Source organism: Leptonotus elevatus, chromosome 2, assembly GCF_054856555.1.
Source record: "Leptonotus elevatus isolate MCC_2025b chromosome 2, RoL_Lele_1.0, whole genome shotgun sequence".
NCBI classification, from domain to species: domain Eukaryota; kingdom Metazoa; phylum Chordata; class Actinopteri; order Syngnathiformes; family Syngnathidae; genus Leptonotus; species Leptonotus elevatus.
This window is the reverse complement of record NC_141240.1, coordinates 28,560,299-28,574,864: the sequence shown is the minus strand read 5'-3', so window position 1 is coordinate 28,574,864 and position 14,566 is coordinate 28,560,299. Positions and strand designations below refer to the sequence as shown.

The 14,566-nt window shown below is 41.8% G+C and overlaps 1 protein-coding gene across 1 annotated transcript in view; it reads right to left on the bottom strand.

Annotated features, from left to right (window-relative positions):
* Window positions 1-1,622: 1,622 nt before the first annotated feature.
* tshz2 (teashirt zinc finger homeobox 2) overlaps window positions 1,623-14,566 on the bottom strand; it is a 53,073-nt gene continuing 40,129 nt past the window's right edge. Inside the window, exon 2 of the mRNA XM_086070005.1 lies at window positions 1,623-5,299. Within this exon, the coding sequence (XP_085926131.1) occupies window positions 2,280-5,299 (3,020 nt within the window). The 3' untranslated portion in view covers window positions 1,623-2,279. The remainder of the gene's footprint in view (window positions 5,300-14,566) is intronic.

Sequence of the window (14,566 nt, the reverse complement as noted above, 5' to 3'; positions counted from 1 at the left end):
CAACAATAGGGGCCACGTCGGTGTCACGCGCATTGGAATGGCCGCCGCTTTCCCCCCATTTACCATCAAATGTCACTCGCCTGTTATAAAATAAGGATTTGATGGGTCGAGGTAATTGAGGACTCGATTGCTGCGAGAAAAAGAGATGAATTGCATAAAATGTTTATGAATTTAGGAGGCAATTATTTTTTAATAGCCTTGAAATAATAGAGCTGGAGGAAATATGTTTAATTGTTATGATACCATCTTGCAGAAAAGCAATAAAGGCCGACATGCGGAAATATCTTGGCTGTGCATCTAAACGCCATTACGCGGAGATGAGGAAGTATTGTACAGTGCGGCCATGTTGTCCTTGATCTCACGTCGCTTCTTACTGTGGGATTAAAATGTGTTCCTGTTTCCACAATTGAATAAGATGCATCCTGCAGCTCCATCATTTCCTAATAATGTCCTCAGAGCAAACGGGGTACTTTAAGTCCATGCCAATATTCATCACTATTAGCTGTTGTTTACACCCTCTCTGTTTGCCATCAGGGCCCTTTTTACGACTTTTGTGGAGGAGTGAAGCCTGAGCTGAGGAGGAGTCCATTTAATTCTGGGCCCGTTCCATTTAACAGGACCTAAAAAAAATTCCTTTGCAGAACACAACCATTAAATACTGTAGGACGGCTTTCTAATGTGAAAAACATGGCAGCAAATTATAAAAACATTTTTGGGGGCAAAACAATTAAAACGCATCTGTCTTTTAGGAATAGCAGTAGTTCATCCATAAGAACTAGAGAGATCCTTGTTATCTCTATCCTGATTACTGTCAAGACAACTAACACTTACAAACCTCAGGTCACTGCAGCAAAAACGAGTTTCTATATTTAATATCGATTCATTCTTGTAAACACTAATATTATCATTTCTTCAGGTGCTGAATTAGGGGTTTTCGTTACAGCCATAAGCTACCATCAACCAAAATGTGAAAAATTTAATCAGAAATATTTTTACTCTGTGTGTGTACGTGTTACAGTGAATTTATATGAGTTTCACTTTTTAAACTGAATCACTGAAATAAATTGCGTTTCCACGATGTTGCAATTTATTGAGATTTACTTTGCTAAAAACACACGCAAGCGCACACACATTTTTTTTTAATCATCAGCAAAACCTTGTATTTCTGGTATTCTATATTCACTTTAAATCCCCCTTCAAGTGAGTAACTTAATCATACACATGTTGAATTTTTACAGGATCAAAAAAAATAAATCAATAAATCACATTTTTCTACATTATTGAATGATTTATCCACATCAGATAGAGATGTGACAGTTAATGGAGTTATTTTTAAAGTACAGAGAAAAAAAACAAATATATCCAAAATAGAATATTTCTTTTCCTTGCTGTCATGTCGTAGCACGTTATATTTATCTTTTGATAAAAAAAAAAAGCTGTTAGGTTTTTACCGCGCTGCCACTGCCTCCTGTGATAACCGCCGAAGGTATCAAAGATACAAATTTCACCATTGAGACATACGCTTGTTAAGTCCGTAATTGGTAGCAAATTGCATGCACGACTATTTATTGTACATCATCAATTATTTGAAAATGAACAAAATACCAATACAAACAACTATCAAATGTTAACTCTTTATTTGAATATGTAAAAAAAAAAAGGTGCAGGGATCACAGGTATCATTTGTCTTGCAGCTTGTCCTCATTGCATGTTTCTTTTTCATTGAAAACAAAATTTACACGTGACATGGTTTTGCTTCTGAAATGCTCGAGCCACTTTTGAGACTTGTACAGAATCCAAATTGGTGATTAAAGATTAAAGTGCTTTTCTTTCTCTCCTATCTCGCTTCTATTATGGGACACGAAATAGCTTTACAAAGAAATAGACTGTACAGCTCTGTACAAGGCTACCTGCTGCACATGTGTTTAGGTGTTCTGTATCCCAAAAGTTGCAAAGTACAATTCTTTTCATTATGTTGACTTTCAAATACAATTGAAACTTGCCATATCATACAAATAATAAATAGTAGTCATAGCCGTGGCTACGCATGCAAACATCAGCATTTATGTTTCTTCAAGCAGTAATAGAATTCATTACTGGTGATGCATTGGCGCAGGGTGCAAACGTTTGTCTTAGTGTCTCCTAACGTTTCTAACCAGTGTGTCTTTGCCGCCACTCCATCAAATGTTGTCAAGTCCTTACGCAATGCTAACTGGGAAAAACAGTTGAAATGTCCGACCCGTGTGTTCAAACAAGAACTGTGTCAATAATATGAAAAACTATTCTCTGTCCATCTCCACATACTGCGAATGGTTGTCAGGCGATTTGCTGTGAGTTTTACTCAAATGGAGTTTGACGGCGTGATTGCTCGCGAATGTCCGACAACACAGCTTACATTTAAACTTAGAGTCAGAGTCCTCCTCCGGCACCAGAGTCTCCGAGGCTCGGACGCCGAAGACCTTGGGGAGCTCCGCCTCGTCCACCTTGATCTGATGCTCCACGGGCATCTTGCACATGTCTTTGATTTGGAAGCCCAGGTGGGATTCCAAGTGGGAAATGAAGGTGGTTGGCAATCTGAATTGGGAAGCGCAGTCATTGCAGTAGAAGACCGGATGGCCTGTGTCCATGTTCTTCAGGAATTTGGTGCCTCCTGTTTTCCGCAACTGGTACTTCACATTTGCTAGCCAATGGCTTATGGTGGTCATGGAGAGTCCCGTGAACTTAGAGATGTGCATCCGCTCCTGAGGGCCGAGGTCAGAGAGGAGATATTTCCCCTCCGAGGTGAGGAAGAGGCTGGAAGCGAACTGAGCTTGCAAGATGAGAAGATGGCGAGGATTCCAGTTGGACTGGCGGCCTTTGCGCTTGTGGACGGAGTAGATCTCGGCGGACACGTCCTCAAAGCGCCTGATGTCGGATTCCAGTTTCATGGCCGGGAGTCTTGATGTTACAGGTGGTTTTGGCGTGGTGGCTTTGGGAAGAACTTTCACCATGTCCGCGATGTCGGACAGAGCGTACTTCTGTGGCATCGGGGCGGCGGGCTGCAGTAGCGAAGACCTTGGCTTGCTGTGTTTCGATTTTGTCAGGTCTATTGGTTGGTCATTTGCAAAAATAAATGTTTTTTTCGGCTTACTCCTTGCAGGATTGCTGAGCACCAGCGAGGGCTTGTCACTACAATCGTTAGTGTTAGCAAAAATAGATTGGATATGAGAAGATAGTTCATTTGCTCGCGAATTATTGGGCTTATTTGCTTTGCCCAAATGATTGTTCAGAACAGACTGCAGAGCACTAAGAGGGTTTACAGCAAGGATATCCAGAGTGTCTTTGAGAGGCTCTGTGGCGCTGGCAGAGGGACTCGGAGTCTTGCCCCTGTCAAAGAAATCGGGGCTCAGCTTCCCTTTGATCGGCTCACACCCGTCATTCCCACAGTCGGCATCAGGCTTTGAAGAGAAAGAGGAATCATCCTGACAATCGCTGTCGTCTGTTTCCATCAGATCAAGCTTCACACTTTGACTTTCTTTCCCGTCACTAATCACAACCGTTTCTTGTTTGATGTCCAGGTTTTTATGCATCCTCGGGGGACTCTCAACGCCCGTGGCACCTTGATACTTCCCCTTTGGGGCGAGCGCCCTCAGCTTTTGGTTGAACGTCTGCTTCAGCTGAGCAGGGGGCAACGCAGCTGTGAGAGGGGTCCTTTTGATAATGCCAGAGATCTGATAGGCGGCGTGAATGCTCGGGTAGGCACTCCAGCTTGGCGTCCCTGTTTGAGCTTTATTGATGGCTGAGGCCACTGTGTTGGCTAAAGATTTAAGAATGTCCCCCCCTCCACCAGAGTCCTGCTCCAGATCTTCCTCCCGAAGATAAGGGTACTTAAATCCCCCATTTCCTGCCTTTTGATCTTCACTCTCTTTCTTGTCATCTTTTGCTTCAGTTTCTTCCATTTTGTCTGATGCACCCCCCCCTTGGTCATCCCTCTCGCTGCTTGCAGGGGAGACATTCTTGGGAGACAACTTTTCTCCATCTGGTTCACTGGCAGTGGGGTCAGCTAACCCCTGGATTTTCTCCACGGCCAGGGGGTCAAGCGCTAGCTGTTTACCCTTCTTGGAAGCGGAGTTGGTGACCTTAATGAAATGTCCGGTCACCATCATGTGTGTGGTGAGTTGCTGTAAGGTGTCATGGGAGCTTCCACACTCCATGCATTTCAAAATCTGAGACTTGCACGTCTCAAACTGCCACGTGTAACTCGCACCATTCTGGTAGCCATAGCGATTATTGCTTGCATTCGAAACGGCACCAGCGCGTTGGGTGTCGCCGTACCCGGACGCACCGGTTGTAGAGTCAGGGGAGCACGGCCTGGCGCTTTCAAAGGCGCGCTTCTTTGCTGGTGGCAGTAGTTTGGGTGTGATTATTGGTATTGGCTCCTTTAAAGGCACTTTTTGGTAATGCTTAGTTTTGATCATATGGACACTCAGATCCTGGAGCGAGTCAAAAGAATGGCCACAGAACATGCACTTCAGAACTTTCTGTGCATCCTCCTTCCCTTCCATATCCTGCAAACTGCGCTTCTTAGATTTAGAGGACGAGGCAGAGGAATTACTTTGTTTGTTGAGGTTGTTGTCCTGGTAGTGGCCACTCTTGTTCATGTGGACCGTCAGCTCCACGAGGGTGTCATAAGCAGCACTGCAGTCCTTACAGCGAAAGCGGCTAGCACCTGTGAATACCGAACCGCAGGGTTTGCTGCTTTGCCGGTACAAATGGACCGAACTAAAGAGGTTGGGTTTGAACGTCGGCTTCGGGGAGACCGTCTGCTGCAGGGTCTTTGACAGAGCATCTTGGTGCCAGTCGAACTCACTCTTGGAGCTTCCATTGGTGCTGTCACAGTTGGCTTTGCTGGTGTTTTTGCCCAATTTCAATTCACTCCCCACTCCTGTCCAGTAGGAATCTGAAAGAAAGTTTGCATAGGCTGCCTTCATTTTCTGCAAGCTGTTGCCCGTCTCCTCTTTGCGTTTAGAGCTCTCATCATCCGGCCGGCCCTCGCACGATGAAGAGTTCTTGAAGTCGGACAGTCTGTCACAGGCGTCGCTGAGGTGCGACTCCAGCTCCGCCTCTTGGTTCGACAGGAGACTGGAGGGAGAGTTCTGGTTGCTGTAACTGTTGGTGCTCTTGTTGTCCAGCTCGCGGTCCTCAGACACTTTTGGGCTTGTCTTCTCTGAGAATTCTTCTTCCGTCAGGGTGTCATTCTCTCCATCGTCCTCGATGATGGAGTCTTGAAGAGCAGCGTCTTCATCATCAGGCATGTATACTACAAGGACAAATGAAAGACATTGAGAAATTAATGAAATTAACGTTTTTGTAGAGATGTTGCTGTGTAGCACCATGCAGCGGGTGGCTGCATATGGTCAGCACAATACTTAATTATAGCAAAACTTAATAACTTTCTTATTGGTTGTTACCCAACAGACTGAAGTGAAAAGGAGCATGCACGCACAGAAATATTTGAAGCCAAACTTAAGATTTAGGTAATTTTTTTACATGACAAATTCTCATTTTCAATTTATTTACTTATTTTTAGATCATTTTAACACAAACCTACCAAATAAACCTTATATGATACATATTCATTAGTCAAAAAAAGCCTATTTATTTGAAATGCATAATCCTCAGGTTTATGCATTTAGTATCAATAAAGTTTAATCACTTTTTTCCTTTTCTGTTTTTGTGATGTCTGCTTTCAGTTTCATCCCAAAAACATACAAATGTAAATAATAATAAAAATAATAATAATAATAATAATAATAATAATAATGGACTTAAGTGTTTTTCACCAAGCAGTATATTTATTGTGAATAGGTAGCCTGATTATTATGCAATTCAAACAATAAACTTATGTATTTTAAAGAAATACTTTTATTATGATTAATTTAGAGTAATTATACTTTATTGATACGGAATACATAAAATAAATTATTTAAAAGAATTAGGCTTTATTAGACTAATGAATATGTATTTTATTAGGGTTATTTGGTAGGTTTGTGTTAAAATTATCCACACAAAAAAAAAAAGTAAATGGGAATTTGTCATGTAAAAAAAAATCAAAAATCTTAAGTTAGGCTTGAAAAGAGTGTGTTTGCCTTCTTTTAGTTGCTGGACTTACTTTTTATGATCACAATCACCAACAATTAATATGTCTGTATGTTTTTCCCCCCTAGCTCGTATGTTTAATGTATCAAGTTTACAAAGCTTCTTCCTTGCAGTACTGTAAGTATTAGTCTGCTATTATTGTTTGTTGCCTTCTTTTATGTTCAAAGTCCTTCTTAAATTGATGATACTTGTAATGTAAGGAAAAATAAAATGTATGAAAACAAAACCTTATTGTGAGTAATATTATACATTTAACAAACTACAACTAAAATGTTGAGGGCTGTGTGCATAATGTGCAAGGGATGCTGTTGCCTAAATACAGTCCGAGGCTCATGACTCGTGGGCAATTACTGTCATAAAGTAGTGACTACTTTTCCAAATGCTCATCCCTAATTCAGAATATAAACTACACATTAGAGCCGTTTTAGCCAACATTTGTGCCTTATGAGACCCGCGCTGGACACGGTGTCTTTACTAACAGACTGCTGCAGTTTGTGATTCACGACGGGCCATCGACTTAGTGCTGTGTCCAAGCTTTTCCTGGCCTCAACTTGATGTGTTTACAACAGTCATTGGCGACTGAGTGACAAAAGCAAATTGATTCTCCTGAGGCCTGTTAACTGTTATTGCAAATGACCTATTCCACAGTGATTAAGGAGGCCGTGAAGTGCAGTGAAAATGCGAGCCTTGTGCTTCTCGCTTGCCTCCCCGGAAGCCAACACAAAAATTTGACGTACTAACGTCGCGACATGCGCGAGCAACAAATTAGAAGGCGATGGGGAAACATGACTTCAGCAGATGGTTTGCGAGCGATTCGACATCAGGAAACTGATTTTGCTGACGGCAAAACAGAATTATGTTGCAAATGTGAGCGATGATGAAGAGCAATGAAACTGTACATAAATAACAACTTTCGAGAGATTACGGGCAATCTGTCAGGTCTTTATATCCCCCCCGACAGCCTCATAAACAGTAATTACATCTTTCATTATTCACCTGTTCCTTCTCCCAACTCATACTGCACAAACATTATTGCTTTCATTAACAGATAATTAAACAACACTATTACTAATTGGCACGCTTCCCGTCACGCAATTAGAAGAAGTCTGACTCAGCACGGAGCATTTTCAGGTGGCTGCGGGAGCGCAGGAAAATGTCCTCTTTAAATGGCCGTCAACGATATCACGCCCGGCGTTCTCTTCAGAAGGCACTTTGCCATAAATGAAGTTTGTCAGCACAAATCTGAGATGTTTTCCACCTCGCAGCCATGCGGGGAAAATGTGCATTTTGGGAGAAAGACTTGGCAGATGTGCTCCCGCTTAAAAAATGAATGGGACATAACAGCCGTGTCCGGGTGCACTTATGCTTTTCACGTGGTTAATATTTCCTCTCTCCACAGAGCCGCATTCGCCGGTGCCGCACCGGCCGGCTCGAGGAATGTCTTGCCTCTTTGCTTTCTGAAAATAAAACTTTTTCCTTTTTCAATCAATATTTCACAAGCGCCTCCAGAGAAAGCCTGGAGGTGAGTTGCTTGCCAGCTAATGGACACAAGATGGAGATGGGCTTTGGACTTTTAAAACAAATATAGAGAATGTGGCATCATGAACACACAAGAGCCCCCAATGTGCCGTGACCTTGATCCGACGTAAGAGCGACGTTTTGATTGGCCCGCCGACATCCGTGATGGCCTCTAAAACACCCTGGATGCTGAGGGAGCATGGAGGTATGTTTTATTTAGAGTCTTATATATAGAAGGAGAACACCGGCGGCTCTGACAAGCTCGACTGGCAAGAACAAACGTCAAAATGAAGCTATTAGTGTTTTTTAGACTGGAGGGAACTGAACGCCGCTGCTTGTTGTAAATTCCAAAATTCACTCTAACTTCACCCCTTTTTAGGAAAATAATTGTGCATTCCGCAAGGGAGTCTCGCCGCTTACTGTAATATCAGTTTTAATATGAAGGTTCGTCTTATCAGGCTGGGAAGAATCGTGGGAGATTAACAGCTGCCCTTCCCGCTCTTCTGCACGGTTCTATCAGATGCCCCGAGTAGCAAACTTCCAGAGGCACCAATTAACCTTCTGGCAGGCAATGCCAGAATGTCCGACTCTTGCCTTTCACTTGACGTTTGTAACTTAAGTTTTTCCTAAAGACCTTTAATACAAATTGGGCTTCAAGGGCAAGACACCAATGGCGTTTTCACATGAAATAAAATGGTGGATAACTACAGTAACGGCAATGTCATAAACCCCAGCCAGCGTCACGATTGCTTAGTGACAGATACCCTGTGTTTTTTTTTAGAGGCATGCCTTTTTTTGAGGCGGGTAGGGGGTTTATTTTTACAAACACATTTTTATATATTTATTACTATTACAATGTTTGCACTGTACTTCAAAGTAATATTTTTTCCCTCTATTGGGATGAGGACAATACACTCAGTGATAATTGAGGCACGGCTTCTATTACAGCAGTGGCCAAGGTTTGAGGGATGACAGTCAATTTGTTCATATTTCTGGCCATGTCACATCTCTCCTTAAGTGATTTTTTTTAAGCTGAATCTCCAGGGTACAATCATTAGTGCCCCATTATACAATGTCAGGATTACACAAGGAAAGGACTGACGACAGGACCTTAGTCAAAACACGCAAACTGAAAAAATGGCAGTCAAACAAAGCAGAACTACAACTTCTAGATAAATATGGTTTGAAAGTTGACTCTGTTTCACCTTATCTCCGTTGGGCTCCCAAGAGGTATTTTTTTTGTCTGGGTCACAATTTTCACTACATTTTGTACATTTAACTATATTAAAATGTGACTTCCATAGATAGATGGACAAAGAAAGATAATTTGTAGTACATAAACAACTTTCAAGTGAAATTTTTCACGGCACACTGATAACCTCTCACGACACAGTGGTTGAGAATCGCTGGCTTCAAACATTACTTGCATCCTATTGAAGCATTTTATGCTAGCAAAAGGCAAACCCAATCGTTTTCTTATGTGGAAATGAATCTGACCAAATACTGAAAACAAAGAACCATCTCTCCTCTCCCATAGTGCTATATCAATGATGCGATAGGAATCTGCCTCCACTATTTGCCATATCAAGAGACTAAAAAACACCAAAGAAGAAGAGACCAGCTGAAACTTGCTCAACGCTTTATCCAAATGTACTGCCATGGGGTAGGAAGAAGGCAACCTGACTAGCGAGCTTGCAAAACAAGAGGTTGGCATGGCTTACAGGAGATTTAGCATGTCATAAACCGCTGTTAAAGCCTCCAATCTGTGTCAACGCAAATTTATACCTTCAGACGGAGATATGCAAAGGTCAAAAAAGCCGAGGTGTCCGTCATAAATCAACCGTCTGAAGTGTTTAGAACCTTTATCCGTGAAAGCAGGCTCTTGGCATAGTGAGGTCTAGATTTACGGAGGCAGCCGCCTGTTTGTCAGCCAACACGCTCTTTTCCTCACGTCTACAGAAAGCAGCTAAGTGCTTCGGCCATACTAGATTACTTTTACGGCTACATCCGCCCACTGGCAGCAAGTTGTCCGAGCCGATTGGTGCGGCGAGCGTCCATGACCGAATATTTAGTGCGACGTTTGCAACTTCAGTGTGCACGGTCCTCGCTTGCCTGTTCGAGAGATGACTCTCAGGATGTGTCAATCATTTGAGGAATTTCCTGTTTCGACACGCCAGCATGTAAGAATGTTTAACCGACAAAAAGGTCAACACTTCATTAAATTCATTGTAAAATGCTTGTTACATCCATCAAGTGTGTGGCAGTATGTTAGGCCTACGTGTGTCCAACCATGTCTAAATTTTGTGTGTTAGCAGAGTAAGGTAAAAACTCTACATTTTTGACAAACTTTTATATGCACAAGAGATTGAGTTTATACAAATGGCGCATTTTTCGCCGTTCCTTGCTACATTTCAGCCTTTGTCGTTAGTGAAGCTAACAAGTGTTAAACACAAACAACAATCTATCATCTTCGTCATAACATCTTGACTTGAGATCAACAGTGTCCAATAGCGTTTATGTATTTGTACAATCTCTGCATCCAACTCTGAGCTGTAAAGTTATCATTGACGCAAGCGCTAACGCAATGATAGAGTAGGTGACGACCGGGAACTTTTTTTGCTCATTACAAGCCAATGCACGACAGTACGGATCAGAGCTGGGCAAACATTTGTTCTCCAAAGGCCACATTTGACTTTTAAAACACACAGGTGGGCTAGGTCATTTGTAGATAAGCCGAAAAAAGAGTGAAAATATTTTAACAATGATGTTAACAAAATTACAATGATTTTTCAAAAAATATTTAACCAATGACGCAACAAATGTTTTTTTTTTAAATCAACAAAAAATTTACATGAATAATTTTATAATCAACAAATGCATTAACTAATAAATTAATGATAAATATTCAAAGACAAATACCAAATTCCATACAGACATTCATTAATTTATTTTACAAACAGTTTTATATATAATACAATTTTTACAGGATTCTTGAATGTACATTTTTAAAGAATGGAAGGCTATACTTTGCCTTCCCCCAGCATTGATGGGTCTGTTACTAGAAATTCTAATGAAATATTGTTCTATAAGATGCATTTACGTGCATATACATTTCTTGAAAATTTTAAAACCTAATTTTTTTTTCTAGGGTTGCAAGCAAAAAAAGGTCACAATTTGAAAACGTGTTTTTGCTTGGGCAAAAAACGACCTCAAAGAACAGTGCTTGTAGCTCAATAGAGACAGTTTATCTTACCACTTAGTTGATCCAAACAATTATTGGGTCTGAAATTCTAAACCTATTATACAAGGCAAGATCTCATGTGGAGAAACTACGCTAGCTAGCGTGGACTCAATACAAAAGGTATCCTGCTTGCCCGTCAATAATATAAACCATTAAAGCAGATATGAAATAACTATGACAATGACAGAAACATTATTGTCCTCAAAACAGTCTCGGTGGATAATCCACATGATTCTCCATCTGTAGGTTTCAGGGTAATTTGAAAAACCGTAGACAAATTGCTGCAGGAACACAGAAGTAAGTCATTTTCTTGCTAACTCAAAGGCATCCATGACGTATCTGCATGACTGTGCTCGCACCCCCTAACATTCAGCAACCCCCCCCCCCCCCCACACACACAAAAACACCTCCACTCACGAATACTCTCAGGCTGTCTCAGGCTTCACTTTTGCTGCCCGCCGATCGATATCTCTTTTTACTTCTCATTGATTGCTTAGCGGCGGGAGCGACCTAAGCAGGACTGTTATGACATTTCCAGATTTCCCGCTGTCCTTGCAACAATCAATTACATGTGCATGGCAATCAAAACCTCTTTGCAAAATGAACCTGCCCCGTGACATTTTCATCTTGGAGATTTATGCCACATAAAGCGTAAGAAAAATGGCATCAGTGAACATTCTGCGGGTTGCCGCGGTAACTATCACCCTCTCCGTCACATGAAAGTACCAATTAATGGTGTGTGTCAATTTCAAAACACTTAAAATAAGTGTTGAGGTGTCAGTCAAAAGAAAAAAGTTGGATTCTAAACAAAGTTGAGGTGCTCTTTTGTGTCGAGAACAAGCAAAAATAAAAGTCGTGTCCTCAGTGAGCTATGATTAGAAGGCGGCGCACACCCGCCACAAGGTGTAATATTTGACATCTTGATATCTGACGACGTGTGTGAGTCACGATCAAACGCCGACGCTGTCAGACATCCCGATGACAGACTTGATGACACGCTTGACGTCTGAAGTTAATTCTGAACACGGTCGCAAAAATAAAGGGAAAAGTGTTAATTCTGAGCCCCGCAGCCATCTGCAAATATCTGCAAATGCTTTTCCTCGTCACTGCTTCCTGTCAGGAAACAGCCCCGGTGCACGCGAGGACGCAGACAGAACAATCAAGTCTGGGCTGCCTCCTTTTGACAAAATATGTCTGGAGGTTAATTGACATCATGGGATGAAAAAGTATTTGAATTGCCTTTAAACAGGAGCGTGTCATTACCTCCCTTCTGACCCATTATTTCCTTGCAAGTCTTGAGTCAAGCGGCTCTGATGACGCCCTCGAGGGACTTCAACTACTCTGACACGCTACAACTGATCATTTCAGGGATTTAGCTAGCAGTAGTGTGTGGCACGCTGCTGCGCCATGAGCAGACTGGGGATGGGAATTCGGACTCATTCCCTTGATAGATATCAGGGAGAGAATTAAGCAACAATTCCGGATGGACGGATATACCAATTTATTTTAAAGCTCATTTTTATAATTATGTTAGAACATTTGATAAAAATTTGTCATGATAATCCTCGTTTGAACAAAAGCATGTACAGTGAGCACAGTCAGACACTAATAAAAGAAAGTCATCCAACAGGATATTCGACAATCCACTGAAACATCGACCATTAACTGGCTAATTTAAACAAAAGAACTACAGTCACAATGCCAGACAAAACTGAGGCCCAGAGCTGAATGTCTTCACATTCAAACACAGTCAAGAGTAGCCTAACAATGATTCTTAGTCTGGCTGAACAAAGTGGCTGAAACTATCTGGACCATCGCAAAAAAAAAAAGACAGATGGCGAGGCTTCACCGCACATCAAGCGAAGCAGTGCAAACAGAAACAAAACAAAAGAGCAAACCTGTATCGGGTTTTGAAGCTTTACAAACAATACTGTATTAGTATTTTTTTTTTTTTTCAAACCACAAAAATGGCTCGGTTGTCAAGGAAGAATAAGGAGAAAGTGGCAAAAGTGACAGGCCTTTTGAAAGGAGATGGGAAAAACAGTTCTTTTGGAGAAAGAGGAGGAGGAACCAATCCAAGTGGGGAGCTCGCCGCTGGCAAGGCCGCTCTGATGCTCACCTCTCTCACGTGTGTCTCTGGGGACGCTTAACTGACTCTCTAGCGATAGCATTTAGAAAAAGCAGGTGACTATAATGGTGCAGAAAGTCTTTTCCAAACCAGATCAAATTTGTTCTTATTTACACAACAATTCTTTCTTTTTAGGTTTGAATTCATTTGACTGGAGTTGAATGCAAATCTATCTTGGAAAAAAACAACTGGTGGAGAGCCGATATCCTGGCAGGAATGATGACATTAGAAGCTCTTCTATGATTGTTCTCTCAATGTTTAAAGCTGTTGTATCGGTTGGGCTTAAAACCCAAATACTCATTTTCTCCGGACCAATAAAAGTAAAACTGAGCAATTTTCCTATGCTTGCAGATATCTTGTAAAGGGACACAAAAACTGCATCAAGATTTAGAAATATGAATTTAACATACAGTTTTAAACTCCAAGGTCAGCCAAATTCCCCCTGAACAAAAATGGATACACTGACTTATGATGCATATAAGACAGATAAGACCATTAAAAAGTGTCTTTAAAAGATGGGTGCTGAATTGGTTTTGGCTCTAAAAAGCACAAGTGGGGGAAAAGCCCATCTTGACTTGTGTATGCATGACAGAGATGCTACTTTAAGCACATTACGTCCTCCACTAAACACAAGCTATCCATGCAGATAAATGCCTCGTTCTCGTACACCCTCAACCTGAATATTTGATGCCCTAATATAATCACATGAAAACTTGCGGCTCAAAAGAGGACAACAGATTGTGTGCGCAGCAAACGATGCTCAAATGGACCCAGCGCCAGATTAATACGACGGGATGGCGGATGCGACACCATCTCCTGCCATCTGGCTCTTCATTTGGCCAAAAAGGATCACAATAATTAAGGCAATTAATCAAAGGAATGTTTTCGCAAGCCGCATTCGATAAGCTAAAATAAAAAAATCCCACAAAAACACTCAGCACACATCCAACTCTAATGACCATATGCACCGAGCCTCTACATCGCTTGTGATGTCATCAAGTGAGGCGAACACCTCTTTTGATGATAGAATATTCCGCATCAGTCGGCCCAAAGCCTAATTGGAAGCGAGCTGTCCGAGAGCGACACAATCTGCTCTCCGGAACCCAAAGTCATCACTCTGAACGAGCTACGGATTACGCATCACATGAGGCCGCTGCCGCACCGACAGATCTCGATCGAGATCATGCACTAGCACACACACCCACAGACACACACACACACACACATTGTGGGGCCATCTCATTGACATAATGCATTTCCTAGCCCCTTCCCTTAACCTCAACCATAAAAAATTATTGCCTACCCCCATTCCTTACTCTAACCTCAACCATAACCAAATTCAAATCTAAACTCTAAAACCAAGTCTTGACCCTCAAAAAGAAGTCTAAAATTGTGGGGCCACAAAGACGGCTGGGCCCCACAATTCTGTGAAATCCCGAAATGTTAGCCCCACTATGTCACAATAACAAGACCACACGCACACACACGCACGCACACACACACACACACACACACACACACACACACACACACACACACAC